The sequence below is a fragment of the Talpa occidentalis genome, unplaced genomic scaffold (assembly GCF_014898055.3).
Source record: "Talpa occidentalis isolate TD23 unplaced genomic scaffold, MPIMG_talOcc4v2.1 talOcc4.15, whole genome shotgun sequence".
NCBI lineage: Eukaryota > Metazoa > Chordata > Mammalia > Eulipotyphla > Talpidae > Talpa > Talpa occidentalis.
Genome location: NW_023601543.1, coordinates 18,486,907 through 18,510,475, shown reverse-complemented (window position 1 = coordinate 18,510,475; position 23,569 = coordinate 18,486,907). Strand labels below are relative to the sequence as shown.

Here is a 23,569-nt window from a genome sequence, read left to right as displayed (position 1 = left end):
TTTGCTTTACATATGATTTATAATAGCAAAAATACACAGGGAAGCCCTGTTAACAAATAGAGTGAATCATAACAGTCTCTATTTGAACAATAACACTTATAATGCAAGGTTTTGTTTTCAAAATATTGTTGCAAAATTGTTTCCATCCATATCTGCCCTTGACTGGTTCACTCACAAAACCCCAGCAATAAAGCTTTCCTTTGATTTGTGTTACTAATTTATAACACAAATTTCAACAATGAAAGGGAAAAGAACATCTTATTATCACTAAAACATAAAGAAGCCAAAGACATTCCTACATAAAAATCAAATCTGCTCTTGAAAGAAATGAAGCTACTACTTCAAAGTGGCATAGTCATTTAAAGACAGAAATAGATTGATGTATATTAATACTTTAAAACAAATCATTAAAAGCTAGTGTAGTGAAAGAATTTACAAAATTGAAAACTTACTATGATAAGTAGAATTCATGACAACCTTTTTTTAACTTCCTAAAGTTGAATGTTTAAATATATCTCATTTGATTCTCATTGCAACCCCAGGAACTAGATAAGGCAAATATTATCATCACCCATCTCTGACTTAACAAATGGATCAGCTTAAGGTCAAATAACTACCACGTACCTACCAGCTCATTCTTATGAAACCTGCTAATCTAACAATCAATTTCTACTGCTTTATTTACTTTGGGGGACAGCCTTAAATAAAGGCTCTGTGGACAAAGCTAAGCTCTAAAGTCAGTGCATAAAATTATATATACTAACAATTAGTCTAAAAAGTCATTCAATCATCCAGAAAGTATACAGACATATTATCTTTCAGTTAAGTCCAAACAAATGATTTTTCCCTTTGAGCATTAGAGAAATCACTGTTATGTGAATAAAAAATGTTAGCAGGAACTCTCATGACCATAAGATGAAGTGACTGGCTTACATTTAGGTGCCAAGTCACATAAAAACACTTTAGTTTCAAAAACCATACTCACACCGAATGTGGTAAGACAGTCACTAAAAGACAAAAAAACTGAATCAAACTGAAAAACTTTTCTCCAACTTCACTTTTATTTCCACGCACGCACACTGAGTATTATGGTGGAAGAAGTCTGGCTACATCCACACAAATGAAACACAGGCATGGTGTAATTTCACTATTATACAGATATATTCTATACCCTTCTCCTTTAGCCCTAAAATAAAAACCAAAACTGGTTACTATATTAGAAACAACAGTTTTCAAAGTTTGGCCTTTGGACGAGTAGCAGCAGTATCACCTGGTTACTTGTCAGAAATGCATATTCTCAGGTTCTACCCCAGACTTCCAGATGATTCTGTTATATGACATCTGGTATATATGACATCTGGTATATAAGCAATTTTTTAAAGAAATGCATTATTTATATAATCAAGCTATCCCATGGTTATAAATGAGACATTTATTAAAGAAGGTTAATTGTAAATACATTATTTGAAATTAAGGTCACATTCCCCATTAGAATCAATCTTATAGAACCTGGTTACTTGGCAACAAAAGCCGTTTAAACCTATAGACACAAATAATTTGTTATAGGTAAGATAACAAAATTCTAACTCAAGCCATTGGATTCACTTTTCTACCAGAACCACAGCAATGAAAAGACTTCCTTCTCCTCTGTATAGGCACTAGTTAACATGACTCATCATTTTCAGACTATAAGGATCAAGATAAGAGATCAGTTCAAGATGGCAGCATAGGAGGAACATAGGAGGAACCTGAACTCCCTCTCCCACACAACAAATCTACAACTACATATAGGACACTGCACAAAGAAGGAGACACGAAAACTGGACAGAGATGCACAACAAAGGATTAAAAGACAGCACCAAGATAGGGTAAAAAAGACAAAGGTAAGTTCTAGCCAAGGAAAATGCCACATACAGACTTGCTCCCCACTCCCAGCAACTCAGCACGTTAACACCAGTCTGAAAAGCAACTGAATCATAAAAAAAGGAAACCCATAAAACCATTCTTACCAGCATCTGACAAGTAGGGCATTTTTTGAGATGATCTCCAGGTTGGAAACACTGGTGGGAGTCATCCTGACAACGTCATGCAACCTTGATAATTCTAGTACCCCTAGGTACAATCTTAGAATCCTTCCCCAAGTCTATATGGGAGAGCCCTGCTAAGAGTTCTACCCATCCCCATGATGTTGCCACATATCACATGATCATCACACACCACAAACTGCATACATGTGAGTTTGAACAGACCTGCAGCTTCACCCATCTACTGCACAAATAGCACAGCACCAAGGCTGGTATGGGCCCAATATAGTGACCACCCAACACAAAACAGCCGAGCCTTGACAATGCCCATTCACTGTGTACACCAAAGCTGAACTGGGCCAACAGCCTCGCACACAATGCCACACTGACATAAGAGAGAAGGTGCCACCCATACATGGGATGCTCCTGGAGGCACCTAGCTCAGGTGTCCAGGAAGAGCTGTACTCCTGACTCCATGGGATAGCACCTTTACAAGGTCATTCCTCCAAGACTAGGAGAGGAAATAGAGTTGACTACTACAAAGAAGCAAGCACAGAAGAACCAGGCAAAATGGAAACAGAGGAACAAGTTCCAAACAAGAGTAAGACAAAAAGCCTGAAAAATACTGTAAAGAAGCAGACATAGGCAAACTACGTGATGAGGCGTTCAAAGTAATGGTAAGAAAGATGTTCACCAAACTTAGGAATAGATGAATGAGAAAATTTAATAAAGATCGAAATGGAAGTTACAGATCTGAAGAAAGATATCAATAGAACTGAAAACTACAATAAGGGGTCCAACAGCAGACTGAATGAAGCAGAGGATAACTGAGTTGGAAGATAAAGCAATAGCATTTACCCAGACAGAACAGCAAAATGAAAAGAGAATTTTAAAAAGCATAGCAACTTGGGCCTTCCCTCGTGGTACAGGCGGTTGAGCGCCGCACTGTGAAGCTGTCCGCAGCCTCTGTAGTGCCGGTTCGATCCCGGCCAGCCGGCAAGGGTCCCACATGGTGCAACAGACCTCTCCTGTCTTGCCCGCTGCTCCCCTCAGCAGTGTATTTCATCAGTCTGCCTGTTCTGTTCCCCACTCTGTCTCTGGTGAATCCTCTCACCCTCCTGCGCATCTGGCCTGTTGCACCAGTTCTTGTATAAATAAATAAATCTTTTTTTTTTTTTTAAAAAAGCATAGCATCTTAAGGGACATCTGATACTACATCAAGAGGAATATTTGTATTATAGGGGTCCCAAAAGAAGAGAAAGTCAGAAAAGCTATTTGAGGAAATGGGAAATGATGTCCAAAAACTGCCCTAATCTGGGAAAACAGACATCCAGTTACAGAACACCCACAGACTTCTAAATTAAAGAAATGCAGAGATCCACAATACATTTTTTTTAAAGATTTGTTTATTCATGCATACAAGAACCGAGGTACAGGCTAGACGCAGGGGAGGGTGAGAGGATTCACCAGAGAAAGAGCAGGGAACAGAAGAGGCAGATTGACTGAAATACACTGCTGAGGGGAGCAGCAGGTGAGTCAGGAGAGGTCTGCCGCACCATGTGGGATTCTAGCGGGCCGTCCGGCAGGGATCAAACATGCACTGCAGAGGCTGTGGAAACAGCTTCACAGTGCTGCACTCAACCACCTGCATCACCAGGGGAGGCCCCACAATACATCTTTAAAAATTACGAAATATAGTACAATTTAAGTAATCTGATTTTAAAACTAAAAAATTAAAAAACTACCATTGTATTAATAAATAAGGATCAAGATAATGATACATAACTATAATTCCTTTTTATATAAATGTTACATAATAAATTACATGTATGGTAATAAACTACTTAGCAGATATTTTTAGAGTGCCTTTATACAATGTAAATTTGGGGACATTAACAAAAACTACCAATTAAGTACCCAGTTAAATATCTCAGGTGTGAAAGGATTAATATACAACAGCTGTTCTATTTTCTATGCAGTTACTATTCTCAAAAATTAAAATTAGATACAATCACCAGACACTGGGGAAAACTGCATTTTTGCTTTAACAATTTCTAAATGTTCTTTTGGTTCTCTAGTTTACAACTGAAATGAGGTACTCTTTTCAAATTCAAGACCTTGGATTAGGTAAAGATGTCGAAGAACACAAAAAACAAAACATGAAAGAAAGGTACGCTAAATTGGAATTAATCCAAAATCAAAACTTTGCAGCTTTTGAAAGACAGGTAGCAAAGTGAAAAGGCAAACTAAACTAAGAAGAAATTTGCAAATCACAAATCTAATAAAGGTCTTATATCCAGGATACTTACAAGTCAACAATTAAAGACAACCCAATTAAAAGATGGGCAAGAGGTCTGACCAGATACTTCAACATAGATTACAAAAGTCAAATAAGGACATGAAAAGATGCCCAACCATCACTAGTCATCAGGGGAAGGTAAATTAAAAGCATACCATATCACTACACACCTATGAGAATAACTAAAATTCAAACGACTGACAATACCAAGTGTCAGTGAGGATATGGAGCAACTGGGAATCATAACAATGCTTTCCAAGAATGGTACATAAACTTTGAAAGAGTTTGGCAAAACATTAAACATACAATTACCCATTCTTAGGTAACAAAAACATATGCCTTCCTCCAAAATATCTGTACAAGAATATTCACAGCAGGTTTATGTATAATGGCCTACAACTAGAAACAACCCAAATGTCTATCAACTAAATGGAAATGGATAAACACTTATGTCTACATAATGAAATATTACTGAGCATTAAAGGAACTACTGTCATGTGCAATAACTTGGGTGAACCTCAAAAGCATTAGGTGAAAGAAACCAAACCCAAAAAAGGATACATTCCATAAAATTCCACTAACATGAAGTTCTAGAAAAGGCAAAACTAGACTGACAGAAAATCTATCAGTGGTTGCCAGAAGCCAGCAATGAAGAGAGGGAGCTGATGACCCAAGAAAGGACAAGAGGGAACATTCTAGGGTGATAAAAACATTCTAGATCATGATTGTGGTAGTGGATATACAATATTGGTCAAAACTCATCATACTGTGTAAATTATATCTCAAAGGTGATCTTAACAATGAACACAAAAGGGCCTCCCTGGTGATGCAAAGGGTTAAGCATCAGAATTATGAAGCAATCCGCAGCTACTGCAGCACGAGTTCAATCCCCAGCCAGGGAAGTGACCCACATGGCACAGCAGACCTCTCCTGTCTCACCCGCTGCTCCCTTCAGCAGTGTATTTCAGTCAATCTGCCTGTTCTGTTCCCTACTCTATCTCTGGTGAGTTTTCTCACACACCCCCCACACCTCTGGCCTGTACCCCAGTTCTTGTATGCATAAACAAATAAATCATTTAAAAAAAAAAATAACACAAATGCTGTGAAGTGACTAGAAGAGAGTACAGAGGAAATTCTGAAGTGCTGGTTCTGGTCTATTTCTTATCAAAGTGCGGTCACATTGGCGTTTAGTTTGGAAAGTCAGTAAAACTGAACAATTATGATTTGTGTACTTTTCTGTATGTATGTTTTATTTCAATGAAAAGTTTAATGAAAAAATATAATAATGGATTCTCAAAAGTCTGAGGTCAAAGGGACTTGATAGAAAAACGGCAATCATTCAAAATTGCAGCCATGAATATAACTGAACAGAAGAAAAAGCAAGCAAGGAGAAAGAAAGCAGAGTTAGGCACTAATTACAAGGGAATTCGAAAAGCAATCACTTATCCAAAGCATATTTTCCTATTTGGGAGACTTGACTAATAATCTAGCTAGATTTCAGTTATACATGTATGTATATATGTATGTATGTATATATGTGTGTATAGACACACAAATATGATCAGAATTCAATGGAGTTTCCTAAACCTTACTCAACATATCTTTTCTTAAATTAAGTTCACTTTCTTTTTACTTCCAGAGATAAACATAACACAAATATATTCATTTTCATTCCAAAATTTAGTTTTCTGCTTGGAAAAAAATATCTTACTGACCTCCTTCATAAATGATTTGCCTATGCGCACCACTTTTGCAAATAAAATAGGATCATGAGAAAGGTGAGGACCAAGGTAACAGAACATATTGAAGACATCTCTCCTCAAATCTTCGAAGCTCTCTGCTTGTTTTGGTGCTCTCTTATTTTGCAAAGCATTAACGGGTGAGCCTTTAGCACCTTTAGGAACTCCAACTCTGTAAAAAGAAGCAAAATTTATACATACACACACTACACAATACTGCATTTTAAATTCATAAAATATGCATGGTCATATTTGCTTTCTATATTTCTGTCGTTCCTAACTTTATTATTCCAGATAATCTAGCTAATAGAAAAAGACAAAAACAATATTTGTTAAAAAAAAAAAACCAGAGTTCAAAGAAGAATGTTTCAAATTAACACATAAGTAAAAGAAAATCAGAGAAACTCAGATTTCAAGTAACATTAACATACATCACATAAAAGTGGCTTTAAACTTGGCCAGTATCAGGAATTTAGATATGGGAATGGGAAACAAAGGATGGATCTCAGACACACTGGAAAATGAAACAGAAAAATAGGGATATATAACAACACTGATTCAAGTCACTAAATATTTCTCGATCTAGATTCCACTACCTAGACCATAGGAGGGACATGGTAGTAAGGAATGTGAGCAGCATAATGAAAGACATTGTTACCCTAAAAAAGACAGCACATCAAATTCTCACCTGCTGAGCAAGTGTCCTGCTGTGGAAACACAGGGGTCAATCTCTAAGAAGCCTTCATGGTCCACAGTCAAGGTGGCACTGAAGGCACCAGCCAGCAGCTATGCATGCGTCACAGGTTGGGTGGGGCTTCTGAGGCAATCTCTAATCTGAAGGGCTGAAGCCAGAGCTGCTACCAATACTGCTCCTAAGTAATTTTCACTCTCAATGGAGCAAACCGAACACAGAAGTCTAACTTTACTTTCCAGAGTACACTGCTGTATACATTCTACAGTACAACAGCTGGTGGTCAAGATGTGAGGAAAGAATGCACTGACTAAAACATACCAGACTGATACACTCTGTGCGTAGTTCTTATGTTCTGATACAACATACTAAAATATGTGCTTGGTTTGAGAAAACAGAATATGTAGATTCTGTTGCAGTCCTACACTATTTCTACCTCAATGATTAGTAATATATATACAGTAAAATACATACCTTCGGTAGAGAGGCTCAATAGTTATGTGAATGAGCTTACAAATAGCAAGAGCTATTAGCTTATGTGAGGCTGCATAGTATGGAGGCATCTGATCCATAATGTTCTGTGCATGCTGCCAATCACCAATCTTTAACAAGGCTTCCAATAAACCAAGTTTTTGGTTATCAGGTGGCTGAAAATGAACATACAGCAAAGATATTCAAAATATAGACACCAAAAAAATCCTGGTGTTCTTTTCATTTAAAAAAATTAAGCTAAACACCACAAAAATGCCCAACAGCTATATCAAGAAATATAATGGTAGTGTCCTGAAGTACAATCAAGTTTTTTAGCAACTGAAAAAAAAATAGGGTCTACTTTTACATTTTACAAACATAATGTGACAGTTTACAGACTTAAAATTAAGTTCTACTTAGTGTTTTATTGTGTCACAGGGAATTAGAATTCATTCATCTTTAAGAATTCCTTTAGGACTTAAGGGACACTACTATGCAGAACAAAAATACAATCAATACATGTATGGTATTACTTAGAATGCATTTTGAAATTTAAATTTAAAAACATGGCAACCTCCTCTGGGAAGGTGCCAATCATATTAAAAACAAAAACACCTTTACAATTTATTATTCCAAACATTAGGTCTCACCACAATCAAAATTAAGAAAATCGGGCCTCCCTGGTGGTGCAAGGGGTTAAGACATAACCTATGAAGTGGTCTGCAGCCACCGCAGCATGAGTTTGATCCCCAGCCAGGGAGCTACCCACATGACGCAGCAGACCTCTCCTGTCTCGCCCGCTGCTCCCCTCAGCAGTGTATTTCAGTTGATCTGCCTGTTCTGCTCCCCACTCTGTCTCTGGTGAATCCTCTCACCCCCCACACCGCTGGCCTGTACCCCAGTTTAGATGCATAAATATTTTTTAAAAAAGGAAATTATGCTTCCATAAGATGATTAACTATTACAAGTTAAATTTCATAATTTTAAATGTAGAAGACAAAGCTAATTTTACTAGATTAAATTTACATACCTTCTCTACTTTCTCCTCTTCTTTTTCTTTTTCTTTCTCTCGCTCATCCATTTTTTCAGAAGACAACACAACCATTGTAAGTTTTCTAACAATTTGCTTAGCTTCCACAATTTCTCGTTTATGTTCATCCATAATGCAATTATCAGCTGGAAGAAGCTAAAAATGGTTCATTAATGTTTCATAAAACAGCTAATACTATTTTCATATATCTGAAAAGCAAACACTATTCTCATTTATAAAATTATAAATCTAGCCTATTCATGGCCATGATTTCCCTTTTAAGTCTTTTTTTTTCAGTCTGACAGGATTAAGTACCTGAATTTTGTAAGCCTTTTAAAAGCAGATAGCAGTTGTTTGGGTCTTCTGTTATAGGTCCTAAATCAGTATTTTACTACAACAGTGATGCTTACCATTGACTTTATTAGTTTATCCAAGAAAATGTGTACCTGGTTCCATTAAAAATATTACAGTGTTGCATAGGGATCAAACTTTTAAGAGGTGAGCTACTAAATTAAATTATATAAAGCGGTAAATGATTCCTCTAAATGAAAAATTTCAAGTAGAAAAAAAATTAACAGCTTGACATACTGCTTTTCATTTTCTGAGTAACTACTTGACTTACATCACAAACATTTCTAACTTATTACAAAAGAGAAAGTAATACAGCTGATTCTATTATGAAAAAGGATCAAGTATCTCAAATATTAAACTATGTATTATAGACATCATTTAGTTAGGGAAGGGGTGCAGGAGAAAAGTCAGTAAGGATTGGTACAAAGAAGTAAACAAGACTTTTTCTCATGTTCTTTTTCTTTATGTTCTCCACTGGCAATCAAACCCATTTTTATTGTTTTACTTACATATCTGTAATAGGTATCCATCTTTAACCAAGGCTACCATCTCTAAAATCTCCCATTATAATGGGTGAACTGCTAGTATCTTCTTTCATTTTTTTTCTATTGCTAGTTTTGTGCAACTCAAGAATGTTATCATATACACACAAAGTTAGAACTGTCACATCTGCCTAATGAATACAATCTTACTATTATAAAGTGACTATCTTTTTGCCAAAAAGTCTAGCTTGCCTAACAATTTCCTTAGTTTATTTTCCTCATCTTTTTACCTTCAACCTTTCTTTGTCACTAGGTTTTAGAAATCTAGTCTAAACAAAAAACCTAATTATTTTAGGATGACAAATTTTGTCATGCTAACAAGAATACTTAGTCCACTTTCATTTACTGCTAAAAATATCAGTAATAAACATGATAATTTCTATATTTTCCATTTTTCCTATCAGTCTATACTTGCCCCTAAATTCATACCTATGTCTTCAAATTCTCCCTTTTCCGATCAATTTTCCATGTTTTCAGTTTGTACATCACTTCTCTACTTTAAATCCTGGATGGCTCTCTACTCCCAAAGTGAAAAAAATTCCAAATTCCTTACTATGGCACTTAACATACTTCACAGTTTAGCACCAACATACTTCTCCATCCTCATCTCCCATATATACCATCCTAGGCTCCAACAACCACTCTGAGCTGCCTAATGCTCTCATAAGGAATAATGAAGCCCTTTTTAAATCTCATACTTCTCTACTCAGTTATTTCTAAAGCTACCCGCCAGATAAGCCTGACCAATACCTACTTATCTATCAAAATCACTAGTTTGAAAAAAATCTCCCAAATTCCCCTAAGACAGATAGTCACTGTTTGCTGAGATCCCACGGCATTTCAGTAATATTTCCAATACAATATTTCTTACATAATGCAAAATATTTTTCTCCCTCGCTAGACTATGACTGCTTCCAAGGTTTTATTCAACTCTAATACATGATGATAGGCAAGGAAGAAAAGTGATTTCAAAGGCAATGGAGATGATGTTAGCTTTGTACAGGTGTGTTTAAGTTCACTGATATCCTAATGCACTATCTAATAAAACTGGAATTTCTATACTACAAACTAAATTTTTTTTAAACAAGCTAAACTGTTACTAAATTAGAGGCCATCAGTCACAATCATATATATATATACACACACACTCTTTTGGATCCAGCAACAAAAGCACAATACTGTCATTAAAAACATTTTTTAATGTTTTAAAAATACACCAAGAGGGGGGCCTCCCTGGTGACACAAGGGGTTAAGTCGCAGCACTGTGAAGCTATTGCCAGCCACTGCAGCACAAGCTCGATCCCCAGCCAGGGAGCTAGCCCACATGACACAGTGGACCTCTCCTGTCTCACCTGCAGCTCCCCGCAGCGGTGTATTTCAGTCAGTCTGCCTGTTCTATTCCCCACTCTGTCTCTGATGAATCCTCTTAGCCCATGCACCTCTGGCCTGTACCCCAGTTCTTGTATGCATAAATCATATATATATATATATATAAATCGTATATATAAACCACTCATACACACACCACCCCCCAAGAGTTCCTCATTCATCCTGAATCCCTAAAATTAACATGTTGGGGAGAAGGAAGTGTTATCTAGGTAATCCCACATTTTTCCACAATTTGTGTACAATACAGAAGTCTAAAGTCACATTTGTTAGAATTTGGCCTCTCTCCCCATGAAACATGGCTGATCACAGTTAAGAACTTGAACTTCATATCAACCCTTGAACTCTGTAAGGGTGGTCAAACTGTATTCAATTTATATAGTTTGCCAAATTTATAAATGTATTCAATTTATAAAGTAAACACAAAGCAACAATGCATTAGGGCTTCAAAAAATAAAGATCTGAGCCCCTTCGACCAATCTTGTATTATCTGGCTGTCTACTCCTCTTCCCTACACCAGGATGGACAACCATACATTCTTAGCAGCCCACTTGACTTACATGTACATAAAGATCATCTAAATCAATGAGATTAAACTGCAGAAGTACTGCAGCAACTCTGTATAAAGATGAAGGCGTCTCTCCATTTGGTTCCTTGAAAAACAAAAGAAAAATTTCTGTTACATAAAGCACAAAACTAAAATCATAGCCTTTACCTACCAATAATTAAGAACAATTAGATCAAGTAACTCTAGGTCAATAATATGGTTCTTTGCTCTTCTTGACCATATGTACATCATCTGAATTCAGGACAAAGATAATTATGACAACATTCTTTTTTCCACACTGGAACATCTTCTGATAAACACAAGGAAAGCAGCTCTAAAAATAAAGACATATTTTATATCCTTCCCACCATCCCCATCCCAATTCCCTGGTATATGAGGGAGCTTTTAAAAGTCCTCATTTACCCCACATATCTCCTTATCCATATTCTTCCTTCCTAGTCTTTCAGGCTCTCCATTGCTTTTCCAAATTCTATGTCTTGCTGCAAGTAGCTATAGCCAACAGCTGTGCCTTTAAGTGCTTCTGGCAAAAGCCATCCCAGCCACGGGATGCTCTTAGGCGGACAAAATAAAAATTGGCCCTCATACCAGTCCTTTAGAGAGCAGTCAGACAGACGGAAACCCACAACTCTCTAAAAACAATACTTTGCATCCTCTAGCATGAGCAATCTGCACTAGGAGTACAAGCTTCTATTTTCATAATCACTATCAAAATGGGTGTCACAAATAGGCAGATAATATAAGATGTTACCGTGCTCTTACCCTAAAGCAGCAGTACTCTTTCCTTAGTTGTTGTAAGTGTCTGACTAGATTCCAGAGTTCTGTAAAAGTTGACTGATACTCTTTGCCAGTTCATTAACTACTTTCATGGAGAGGGAGAGAGCTGGAGTTCCCGACTCTACCATTTTTAATGATGTCCTATGTCTTCAAATTCTCCCTTTTCTGAGTTGCCATCTTGTGGCGCTCTAGGTCACTACTCCTCATTTAGCAATGATCTTAGCTTCTGATTCATTGTCACTCTCTAACTCTATTTCTTTCTTACCTTTTAGAGATTTTCATATGCCCCATCTCACTCATTCACACCATATCCTAAACTCTAATATTACCTACAGCTTCAACCCTTTCAAAATGTCAAATTCATATATTTACCACCTTACTGCTACAGGCCAATCACAGTCTATTTCTCTTTTCTATTTACTTTCCCACTCTCCTACACAACCATTTTCTACCTTCTAACTTTCCCTCCAGGACCTTTTTTTTCTCTTGTCCTCTCAGCTGATCACCTTGCTTATCCCAGTGAAAAAAATTAAAGCAATCAATAGGACTTATACAAAATCTCATCATCACATCTACCCACCTACCAATAAAAGTACCTACACACGCTGTCTTTCTTTCTATTATTATAGATGAAACTCTGCATGCTCCTATTTAAAGTCAAACCATCCAATTATGTACTAACCTTTATTCTCTCTATGCAACTCAATACTACTACTCCAGTAATTCTCTCCTCTCTTCTACATCACCAGTTCCCCTCATTCTTACATTTCCTTTTACGTACAAATATGTTCTCTCTGACATCGTCCCCCTCCCAAAAAAAAAAAAAAAAACTCTCTTGAGCTCACCTGCCCTGCCAGCTACCACCCAACTTGCCCGTACATCCTTGTAGCAATTTCTTTATATAGTTGTGTATTCTCACTGTCTTCAATCCCACTCTCCCTATTCTCTCTTAGTAACACTACTAAGTAACTCTACCAGCATAGCTAGTTTTTACCTCCTGTTGATAAATACAGTGATCAACGTTTAGGTATCATCTTAAATGACTTATCAGAGAAATTTAACAGAGTTGATTATAACATATTCCATTTAGCTTCCAAGATGCTAAATTTCTACTTGTTTTCCTTTTACCATACATGTTCCTTCTATACCTTCTTTGCTGGCTCCTCCTCTCTTCCCAGGCCTATTAACATAAATGATCCAAGGTGTTGGCCCTTGCTTCTTTTGTCCCTCTCTATCCAACCCTTGGTGGTTGGTGTTTTATCTAGTATTGCAACTGTAAATATCATCTATATGCCTATTAACATCCATATTTCTACTTCTAGCCCAGTCCATTCTTCTGAAGACCAGACCCATATATCCAATTGCTTATTCAATATACCCACTTGGATTTCTAACAGACATCTCAAACTTAACATGTCCAAAACTGATTTCCTGATTCCTACCCCCAACACTTTAACCCCATGTTCCACTAGAAATTTACCCTATCTCATTTGATGTTAACACCATCTTTTGAGCTGACCAGACCCCTCAAAATAGAATAGTACTTAGCTCTACTTCCTTACATTCTGTATCCAATTCATCAGCAAGTTCTATTGGCTTGACCTTCAAAATATATCCAGAATCTCATCAAATTCCACTGCTACTATAACCACATTATTCTGTTGGAAACATGTCAAAATGCGTATGGAGATTCTTTCATTATCTCTTCTATCTCTCACACATGCTAATATATACACCACCATTAGAGGTGTCTATTAAAGGAACTCCTTACTCTGGCAGCTAAAGTAATAAAGGAAATATAGAAGCACTTGTCCTGCCTTTCTAGTAAGAACTGTATTTTAGGGTAATCAAACAACCCAAATTGATAAGGGAAAAACACCTCTTCACAAAAGAATGTGAATTAATAAATGTAGAAGGCATGATAAAATTAGATAAGTCTTTAGACCTAATTGCACATATAATAAGAAATACAGGGAACAACAAACAAATGAAGCCAACTATGAAAAAGCAATTAGATAAATCTAAAATCTTCTATGGCAATGGTTTCTTCAACAAATCAATGCCATTAAAGTAGGGGGTGGGGCACTACTCTAAATTAAGAGACTGAAAAATTCTAACAAATACAATGTGTGGTCTCTGGATCACTGTTTAAACAAAGCAGCTGTAAGATGCATTGGGGGACAATATGGGAAGTCTAGATATGGTCTGAATGTATTATATGATAGCAATCTATTTAAATATGAAATCAACATCATGACTACAAAGAAAAACATCCTTTTAAAAAGTACAAACTAACATACTTAGGAATAAACATTCATAAATCTGCTAATAAATTACTATTTCAAAACTGTACACCAACAAGTTAATAAACTTAAATCTAGGCTATGGGCCTTGATTACACAATTCACTACTTCCTATATATTTGAAAATGTCCATGATAAAGTAAAAAACTAAAAGGGAAACAAAATGAAAAAAAATTAAGTCAGATCACATCACTCTTACTCAAAATCTGCCATTGGCTTCACCCACACCAAAGTAAAAAAAAAAAACTTGCACTAGCTTAAGATGTGATCCCTAATCCCTGGCCTCCTGTCCTGACCTCTCCCACTCAACCACTCAGAAGCAGTCACACTGGCCTCTGCTAGTCAACACATCAGGCATACTCACACATTAAGGCCTTTACAATGGGTGTTCTCTTTGCTTGGAGGATCCAGATATTTGCAGTTTATACTCTCAGAGCCTTGTGACTTCACTTCAATCTCACCTTTTCAATGAGGTCTAGTTCTCCCACCATTCTATCTAAAATTGCAAGCTACCACTCCAGCACTCCCAACATTCTTCATCCTCCCCCCCCCTCTCTCTATATATATATTTTTCTTTGCCCCATCACTGATCATTTTCTAGCATACCTCTGGGGTAAAAGTTCAACAGAATAAAACCAGCTCTTGATCAATATTTCTTAAATGAATAAACTGTTATACCACTATTAATATTATGTTTTTAATCTAGAAATCAAAAGGCTGTGATATAGGTACGAGCCATTATGTCCTTCCTCTTTCCTTTAACAAGACAATTCCAGGCAAGTTTGTCTATTGGTACCCTCAACATTTCTAGTACCCCTTTCTTCTTGTCCTTTGTACTGACCATTGTTCTGTCCCTAAACCCTGTATTGTAGCAATTCCTCTAAGGAGAATCAAGTAGATGTGCCTAGCTAATTTTCCAAAATTATCATGTGCTCTAAAACTGCTTACATTCCCTAGCACCCTGCCAAGGCAAAACATCCTGGGTAGCTGATGAAAGGTTGATACTACAAAAAAAAAATCACTTTCACAGACATCATAGCAGGAATAACTAGTTTTGTAAGTATTAACTGCAAGAAAAACAAAAGAATTCCCAATTGGTGGAAATATGAATGGTATAGGCAGGGAGGAATATCTTCAGGTAGTGATGAAAAGAGGGGAGGGTAGAGTTAAAACAAGGGACCAAAACCCAGGCTGACCACAAGAAGAAGATAGTTTAGGCAATAGAAACAAGGGAACGGTGTTACACAGAGCAATACAAGGGTTATACTCTTCCCAATAAAAGGCTATTTATAGATCCAATGTTTCCAGGTTGGGTTATTTCTTATATAAGAGGCCCATTATCTATTTTTAAAAAGGATTATTCCAATATTTTCAATCCCCCCCATCCCAGGATATTTTAGTTCAGCTGAAAAAGTATTACCATTATGAGGAATATTTTCATATAAAACAATATGTAATTCTAAAATTCACATTCAACTAACATCACTTGATGTTACACAGTCGTTCATCATTATCCACTGCAAACAGGCTCCAAAACCTATAGCCCCCAAAGTCCTAACCTATATTCTAATCAATGAGGCCCATGTTAAATTTCAACCACTCTGTTACTTCAGTAAGTTGACTTCAGGTTCTCAAACCTAAAACAATCTTGGTGCATCTTAAAATGTGATGAACTACTTGAACTTCTCTTTCCTTGTACTAAATGTGGGCTCCCAGGCTGCTGACAGGTCAAGGAACAGCTGCCATAACTAACTTTTGAACAAAGTTGAAGTGCTCTTGCCCAAAACTCTGCCATATATCTTGTTTGGTCTCAAAAATTACATGCTTTTAGGTTATGATCTGATTCCTCTTCTGTCTCTAGAGCATCCCAGAGAATGGAAAATAAAAAATAAAAGGCAGTAGGTGGTACATCATTTGAGAATCCTAAAAGAAATTATCTTACTATTCTGAACATGAGCTCCAAGAGGACAGAAATGGACACTCTTCACCAGAGTATCCCTAGTACCTAGTAAAACAGCGTATCATAAACACTCAATAAATGAGCATTTCTTGACTAGCGAAGTAGCTCAGACAGGTAGACAAATTAGCAAAGTTTCACCAAAATGACAATTAAAATCCTTAAGAGTTATCTTTCTAAAACAGATTGGTCAGTTACAATTAATAAGCATTTACTATAGGTTAAAGCAGTAAACTAGAGAAATTAGTGAAACATAGACCCTGCACTCAATGACGCCAATCTGGCAAACGAGATTGACATGGTTTATTCTAATATAATCTGATAAATGCTAGAAGTGTATATGTTGAGTTTTATGAGAATAGAGATTAAGACGTGACTAATTCTGCATGGGTAGTGTATCAGGAAAGACTTTACAAAGCAAGTAGCACTTGATATTAAAAGGCAGGAGTTGACAAGATGAAGAAATGACATGAGAATACTGAGTAAGAAGAGTTGTCTAGTTATAAAGAACAGCATGAACAAAGATCTATATCTAGCAATGTCTGTATACCTAAGTTCTGAAAATGATTAGTAATTTAATATGATTGTAATATTAGATTTGAGGGTAAAACTCACTAAAGATGAGGCTGGAAAAAAATAACGGGACTAGACTGTGAAGAGCCTTTTCTGCCATGTTTAGAAGTTTGAATTTCACCCTACAGGCAAAGGTTTTTGATTAGCATGTCAATTAGAGCTCTTTTAGAATGTAACAGTAGTAATAATAAGAAAGGTGGACTAAAAGACAATCAGAGCACAGATTAGCTAAACATTTAATGTAGTGGTTTCAGTAAACATGATGTAAGAAACACGTTAAGACCCTATTCACATCCATAAAAAATTCCATAGGCCACCATACAATAAAATTCTATCTCAACACAACATTCAAGATCTTTGACAATCTAAAGCATGCCTGTCTTTCCAACTTCATTTCCTGTCCCTCCTTTTCCCCACATATTACAATCCAGCCACCTCGAACTATGTACCATTTCTTCAAACTGTTATGTACATTCATGTCATCATGTCTTCATACTATTTAATACTTCTACACAGAAAATGCTCAACGTACCCCTACTCATTCTCCAAGGACTAGGTTTAAAAAAGATTATATCTATAAAGTCTTCCCTGATTACATCTCTTCCAGGGCAAAAGTTTATTATGTTTTCCTGTATACTTCCACATAACATCATTCACACCACTAATATAAAACTTATCATACCATTAACTATCCATTTATCTCCTCTACTAGAATGACTGAGCTGAAATGAATTATTTACAAATTAAATTGTATATACATACACACACACCACATATACATAGGCACATTTTTTTTTTACCTGATAAAACTTGAATTTGAACCCAAGAATATGACACAGTGTTTGCGGTTCACACATACTCATGTAAGATTCTAATAAAGATATAAAGAAGTCATCATGTTCTGGCCTGCATTCAAACACTTCCAAAATAACATCCAAAACTCTATTGGGATCCAGATTAAAGCATCCTGAAATAGATGAGATATACATGATTCAAAACTGATTACACATCATTTATAGTAAAGTCATTAACTTTTAGGGACAACTCATTTCACAAGATAAAAATATATCTAAAAATCTCTATTCAAGTCCACTCCACAAATTTTACAGATGAGATATATGACTTGTCCAGGATCACAAAGTGGGTTAATGAACAGAATGGAGTGGAAGCCTGGGACTGACACACTAATTCAAGTAAAATTTCTTCATTGCCACACTGGCTCATCAGTTTGTATTTGGGCTAGTGAAAGAAATCCACATTTTTTAATTCTTAGCAAAACATGAAAATCAAATGCATTTTTATAACTCAGGCATCTAAATGGTTTTCTTTAAATGTTTTATGCGGAAGTATTTGGAATGTTGATAAACGCTGACAATAGATCATGGAAGTAAGATTTAGCAAATTCTCCAACCTAATAAAGGGCTCCTACATTTACTAAAAGTTCAATCTTTAAATAAAAATGACTACTACACTGGCCTATCGGGACAGAAAGGGACATCAAATAAAATTTTGAAAAACTAGCTGGTTTATAAATTTCCCATTAAGTTACTACGTAAAACTTATGAATAAACACTAGAACAGCAACACGTTATATGGAAATGTTTTGTTTCATTCACATTGTTTTCAAGTTTATATTTTCAATGTGCTAAAATATGAATCACTGACAATATATTTTATTTAACAGTATTACTCCATCAAAGCTATTCTATCAGGAGATGTGTACTTTTATTTCTAACAGACATCAATCTTTCACAAAAGAAAATTGGGCTTATGAATTTTCCATTAAATGACTCAGGTGTCAAAAGTTAGTCCAATCAATGAGAACGACTTTTGCCATATAAGATGAAAGACATAACCAAACCAAGGATGTAGACAATGATTCCAAAAAACTTAGGGATCTGCTAAGTTTTCAAGGGTTGATTTTAAAGTTTGTCTTTGACCCTTTCTTTGGTTTCTTTATAGTGTACATATAAGTGACACCATCTGGTATTTATCTTTTTCCTTCTGATTTATTTCACTTAGGATAATCTGTAAGGGGTATTTCCTTATGCTTGTTCTCTAGGCCAAAGACTGACTGCATCATTTTCTATGGAAAAAGGAAAGAAGTTCTTTACAAATGTGCAGAGATGTCAAAAGGCACTTTTTGTTTTATCTTACCAGGATTTGTATGAAATAATTTTATATTTCAGGAGACATAAGATACTTTCGGTAAATTCTTTATACACATGTCACAGCAAATGATAATTCTTAAGAAAAACTATATAACTTTCTTCAAAGTATTTCTTAAAATTAGCAATGTAGGCATGAGAACATTTCAAATAGGATATTTTAAAAACAAGTAGAATTAAAAGGAAATATTTGGCTGTGTACGTGAAATGACAAAAGGACTTTCAATTGTATATCATTGTAAGACAAATATTTTGGATGTTTGCTTTCCCGTCCCAACTTTTTTTAATTTTTTTCCTTATTGTTTACATCATTGTTCATTTTTAAACAATATTTGCTTCCCCTCCACCCCCTCAGGTGTAGTCCCCATAGATGCTCATTCACCAATGCACCCATGCACCATCACCTCAGTCCCCTGTGCTCCTCCCCCCTCCCTCTGATGCCTCTGCCTCCTCCCCCGCTGCTGTTATGTCTGACTTATAATTGTTCATTTTGGCTTTGTTGTGTTTTATACTGTTGTTATTTTTTTTTAAGATTTATTTATTTATACAAGCATTGGGTACAGTCAGAAGTGCGGGAAGGTGAGAGAATTCACCAGAGCCAGAGCGGGGAACAGAACAGGCAGATCAACCAAAGCACACTGCTGAGGGGAACAGAGGGCGGCAGGAGAGGTCTGCACACCATGTGGGACCCTCGCCAGCGGCCGGATATTGAACCGGCACTGCAAAGGCTGCGGGCAGCTTCGCTACCCAGTGCTCAACCGCTGCACCACCAGGGGGAGGCCCTGTTGTTATTTTTTTACACTGATATCTTATTTGGTTCCCCTATATTCCTGCTATAAATGAAACCATCCGATATTTTTCTTTTTCCCTCTGGCTTATTTCACTGAGCATAATTCCTTCTAGTTCCATCCATGTTGCTGCAAATGGCATGAGTTTATCTTTTTTGATTGCTGAATAATACTCCACTGTGTATATATGCGACATCTTCTTGATCCAGTCATCTATTTAACTTTATTGAGGCTTAACTGGCAAATAAAATTATAAGGTATTTAATGTGTACATCATGACATATGCATCATAATGACATATGCATCACTGACATACACATACATTATGTAAGGAATCTTCCCATCCATTAACACATCCATCACCTAAAAAATTCTATTTTAAAGGTAGGGGAAATAGCACTTTCCTATCTTTTCCTACACTTTTGCAACATATGCTGCACTTACTTTAACAGTCTCTTATAAAGACAAAATAAGGCCTATATATCAAAAGTCCCTTGTAAAGGTATTTTTAAAGTCAAATTCGAAAGCTATAAACATTTCCAAGTTTCAAGATTCACTAAAGATTTTATAAAAGTATGACATTTGTTACTAATTTTCTGGCCTCTATGAAATTACTCAAAAATACTTAAAGTTTAAAGATAGATATACTAGAGAATACAGAAACTAATACAAAACACAGGTAACTGACAAAAAGGTTTCTCATAAATGTCATTCAAATTTTATTATTACTGATAAAATCTTAAGAATACAAGTTGGACACCTGTCTCATTTCTTAATTGAAAATCAAAAACCTTTTGTGAATGCAATCATTTTATCTTTATAGATATTCAGCATTTAAAAATACTTGTCTTAGTAACATATACTATGTAAACATATCTTACCTATTAAGGACTTGATGTTTTCTAAGATTAAATCACTAGTAATGTTTCCAGATAAATCTTGCCCCAATTCAGCAATCAGCTTGGCATAACCTTCATTCTCTTCTCTTAACAAATTGAATTTTTGCTGCTTATAACTGAAATTAGATAAATATTATAAAGAGGATATTAATTTCAATTAACAGGCTTGCATAAAAATAATGTATTATTTTCATTGAAGTTTCTTATATACAACAATCATAAGAACAGTTCCTGAAAATTAACTCTGTGGGTATTTTTCAGGATAAAAATTAACTGATTCATGAGAGACACCCCAATGTTAATTACACGGGGAAAACCAAGTAAGAAGGGAAGAATATTGCTAACGCCAAGGAAAAAATAACATACCACTATTTTCATCATTGACTAAAAATTATACTAGAGTATAGCCAGTTATGTTAGTTCACTGGTAATAATAAAAGTAGTGAATGTTATTTTGACTTGTGTGGAAAAATTAACATTGATTTTACACAGGTAAAGTTCTGTACTGACTCAATAACCTTGGGCTATTTTTAGAAGGAAACTTACGAGATACATGCTAACATCAACAAAAAAAATTTAAACTGCCTTCAGAAACTTCTAGTATTCAAACTGAGAACTAAAAACATACTCAGGTATTTTATATGCAAGATAAACATATATGTACTTACAAGAGTTTTGTCTTGATTTTAACTGACTTTTGATTGAATTGCTGTGATTGTTTGATAAGCCCTAATGATTCCAATGTTTCTGGATCCAGGCGTTCCTTTAGAACTGTGTCTGAAACTAAATACTGTATTAAAAAATATTAAAGGTCAGTTATTCCTTAGCATTCCAACTATGCATCCATAATCTCATAATCTTAATTTGAAAATATTCAAAACAATTTTTCCCAAATAAGAATATTAAAATCACACCCTATACATATCAACAACTTTATTGAAAAGGCCTTGAACCTCAACTTAACAAAAATGATGACTCAAAATACTGAAAATTGAAACTATAGCTCTTTTTAAAAAACTTATTAAAAACTTACATGCATCTGTGCACAGCCTACAAAAACTATATATAAAATTAATTTATAGATTAAAATTGAGCCTGTAAACTGAATTTTATTTAATACAGCAATCCAGCCTTCTTCGGTTTTCACTATTTAAGCCAAATAGTACTACAGCAAAGGTCTGTGTAATGGCATTCCTCCTTGGTTCTAATCAATAAACATAAAATGACTTACTAGACAATGACTATGACAAGTTCTAAAAATTATTTTTCAACTATCTCCATACTGTTTCTTCTTGCCTAATAAAGGATTTGTGAAAATTTTTTCAGTTTAAATGTTGTCCAAATCATTTCTATTCACTTGATAGATACTTACCTTTATCTTAGTTAGGACTTAGCAGTCAGAAATATCACCAAAGGTTTTATATATAGATATATTTTAACTGTGTATAGTGCTCATACACTTATATAAATATATAAATGTACATGTAAGTATGTACATATAGTTTAAGTGATATAGTAGCATACCTATTTCATAATTAACAAGTCTAATTTTATAAAGCATTCCATATCAAAACCAAATCTCATCTGATAATGAACAGTCAACTGAAAGCCACTGTCCTCCTCCATTAGCATGTTAACTGAGCTTACAATTATTCAGTGTAAAATCTAAAAAGGGAATGTATTTTTTTAAACTTACCAAACATGCTAATACCAATTGTGTAAAATAGTCTCTCTTGCTTTTTTCTTCTAAACAATTTGTCTCAATGTCTATAATGACAAACAAAAAGAAAGATGAATGTTTGACTGATTTTTCTAGACTCCCTCTAGTATAATAATAATGTATTTATTTTTAAAACTATCTATGTTTAAAATGCCTAATTCTGAAATTGGAAAAAATTTTAACTATGGAAGCAGGAACTATCTTCCATATGTATGTGAGTGCCTAGAATTAACTTCTGATATGAGACCAATCTGTGAACAAATGGCATATCCATAAAATAGTAGTAAGTCAATTATATAATAGCTAACTATTATGTCACTTGAAGCAATAAAGCTTCAAAAAATACTGTTTTGAAAAATAGAAATATTCAAGCAAAGTTTAAATGACCATATGTCAGAGATGCTTAAGAGATTCCGTCCTTGAGTGGTGACAACTAGGTGACAACATGGATCTCTTCTAACTCTAAAGATCCTATTATTCATAAAGATGAAAACCTTGACCTAGAACACCTTGGTACAATATACCATGTTCTAACCATGCTACCTGGCCACCAACTCAATGGAAAGATAATATTAGAAGATATTTTTAACATCCTAATTTGAAATACAATCCTAGTCAGCAAATTTATTAAAGATCATTATTTTCTTCCTACTTAAATATTTTAAAAACTGAAACTTCCTTGGGTTTCAGTAAATTATTCAGAAAATTTGTCAAACAAATCTCTGATCTGAAGTATGGAGGAAATAAAACTGTATCTCTCAATACCAAGATTCAAAAATTTCAGTATTTGCAGGATTAAAAAGTTGATCTCAGAATTACTTTAACTGATCATATACCATTACCCCATTTTTAAATTCAACTCATAATTTAGAATGTGCTATAGAGTAAGACACCAATTTTATTAACGTAATTATGCTCTAAGGACTTTAGAGTTCTTCCCAAATAGACAAATTACCACTGCTTTCCTCTAGTTTACTTTTCACTGTTATTATTGAGAACCAAGAGAAAGGGATTTGTCATCAAATATATCCACATTTTTCTGGTTCTCCACTTTCCCGTCTCGAACAGCGGCCATTCCCCAATATCCTGGCCACTATCGCTAAGCACAAAGTCAGCTCAAGGGTACTGAAACATTTTTAGGGTGCAATTCATAAATGTAAATTGTAGTACATTTCCTCAATAAGTCCCTTTCAGGGACTTAATTGCTCCTAGATGTCTCCCCATTACCTAGTCTTGTTGTCCCTCCTCAGCCTAGAATTCTAAGGATACTGATCATGACTGGTTGA

At 35.3% G+C, this 23,569-nt stretch overlaps 1 protein-coding gene across 1 annotated transcript in view; it reads right to left on the bottom strand.

Annotated features, from left to right (window-relative positions):
• The window catches only part of THOC2 (THO complex subunit 2), a 95,693-nt gene that overhangs the window by 46,337 nt on the left and 25,787 nt on the right, over window positions 1-23,569 (bottom strand). The window contains 8 exon segments of the mRNA XM_037511991.2: window positions 6,039-6,234; window positions 7,228-7,400; window positions 8,255-8,410; window positions 11,094-11,186; window positions 17,509-17,675; window positions 20,546-20,679; window positions 21,232-21,353; window positions 22,260-22,330. Of these exon segments, the coding sequence (XP_037367888.1) occupies window positions 6,039-6,234; window positions 7,228-7,400; window positions 8,255-8,410; window positions 11,094-11,186; window positions 17,509-17,675; window positions 20,546-20,679; window positions 21,232-21,353; window positions 22,260-22,330 (1,112 nt within the window).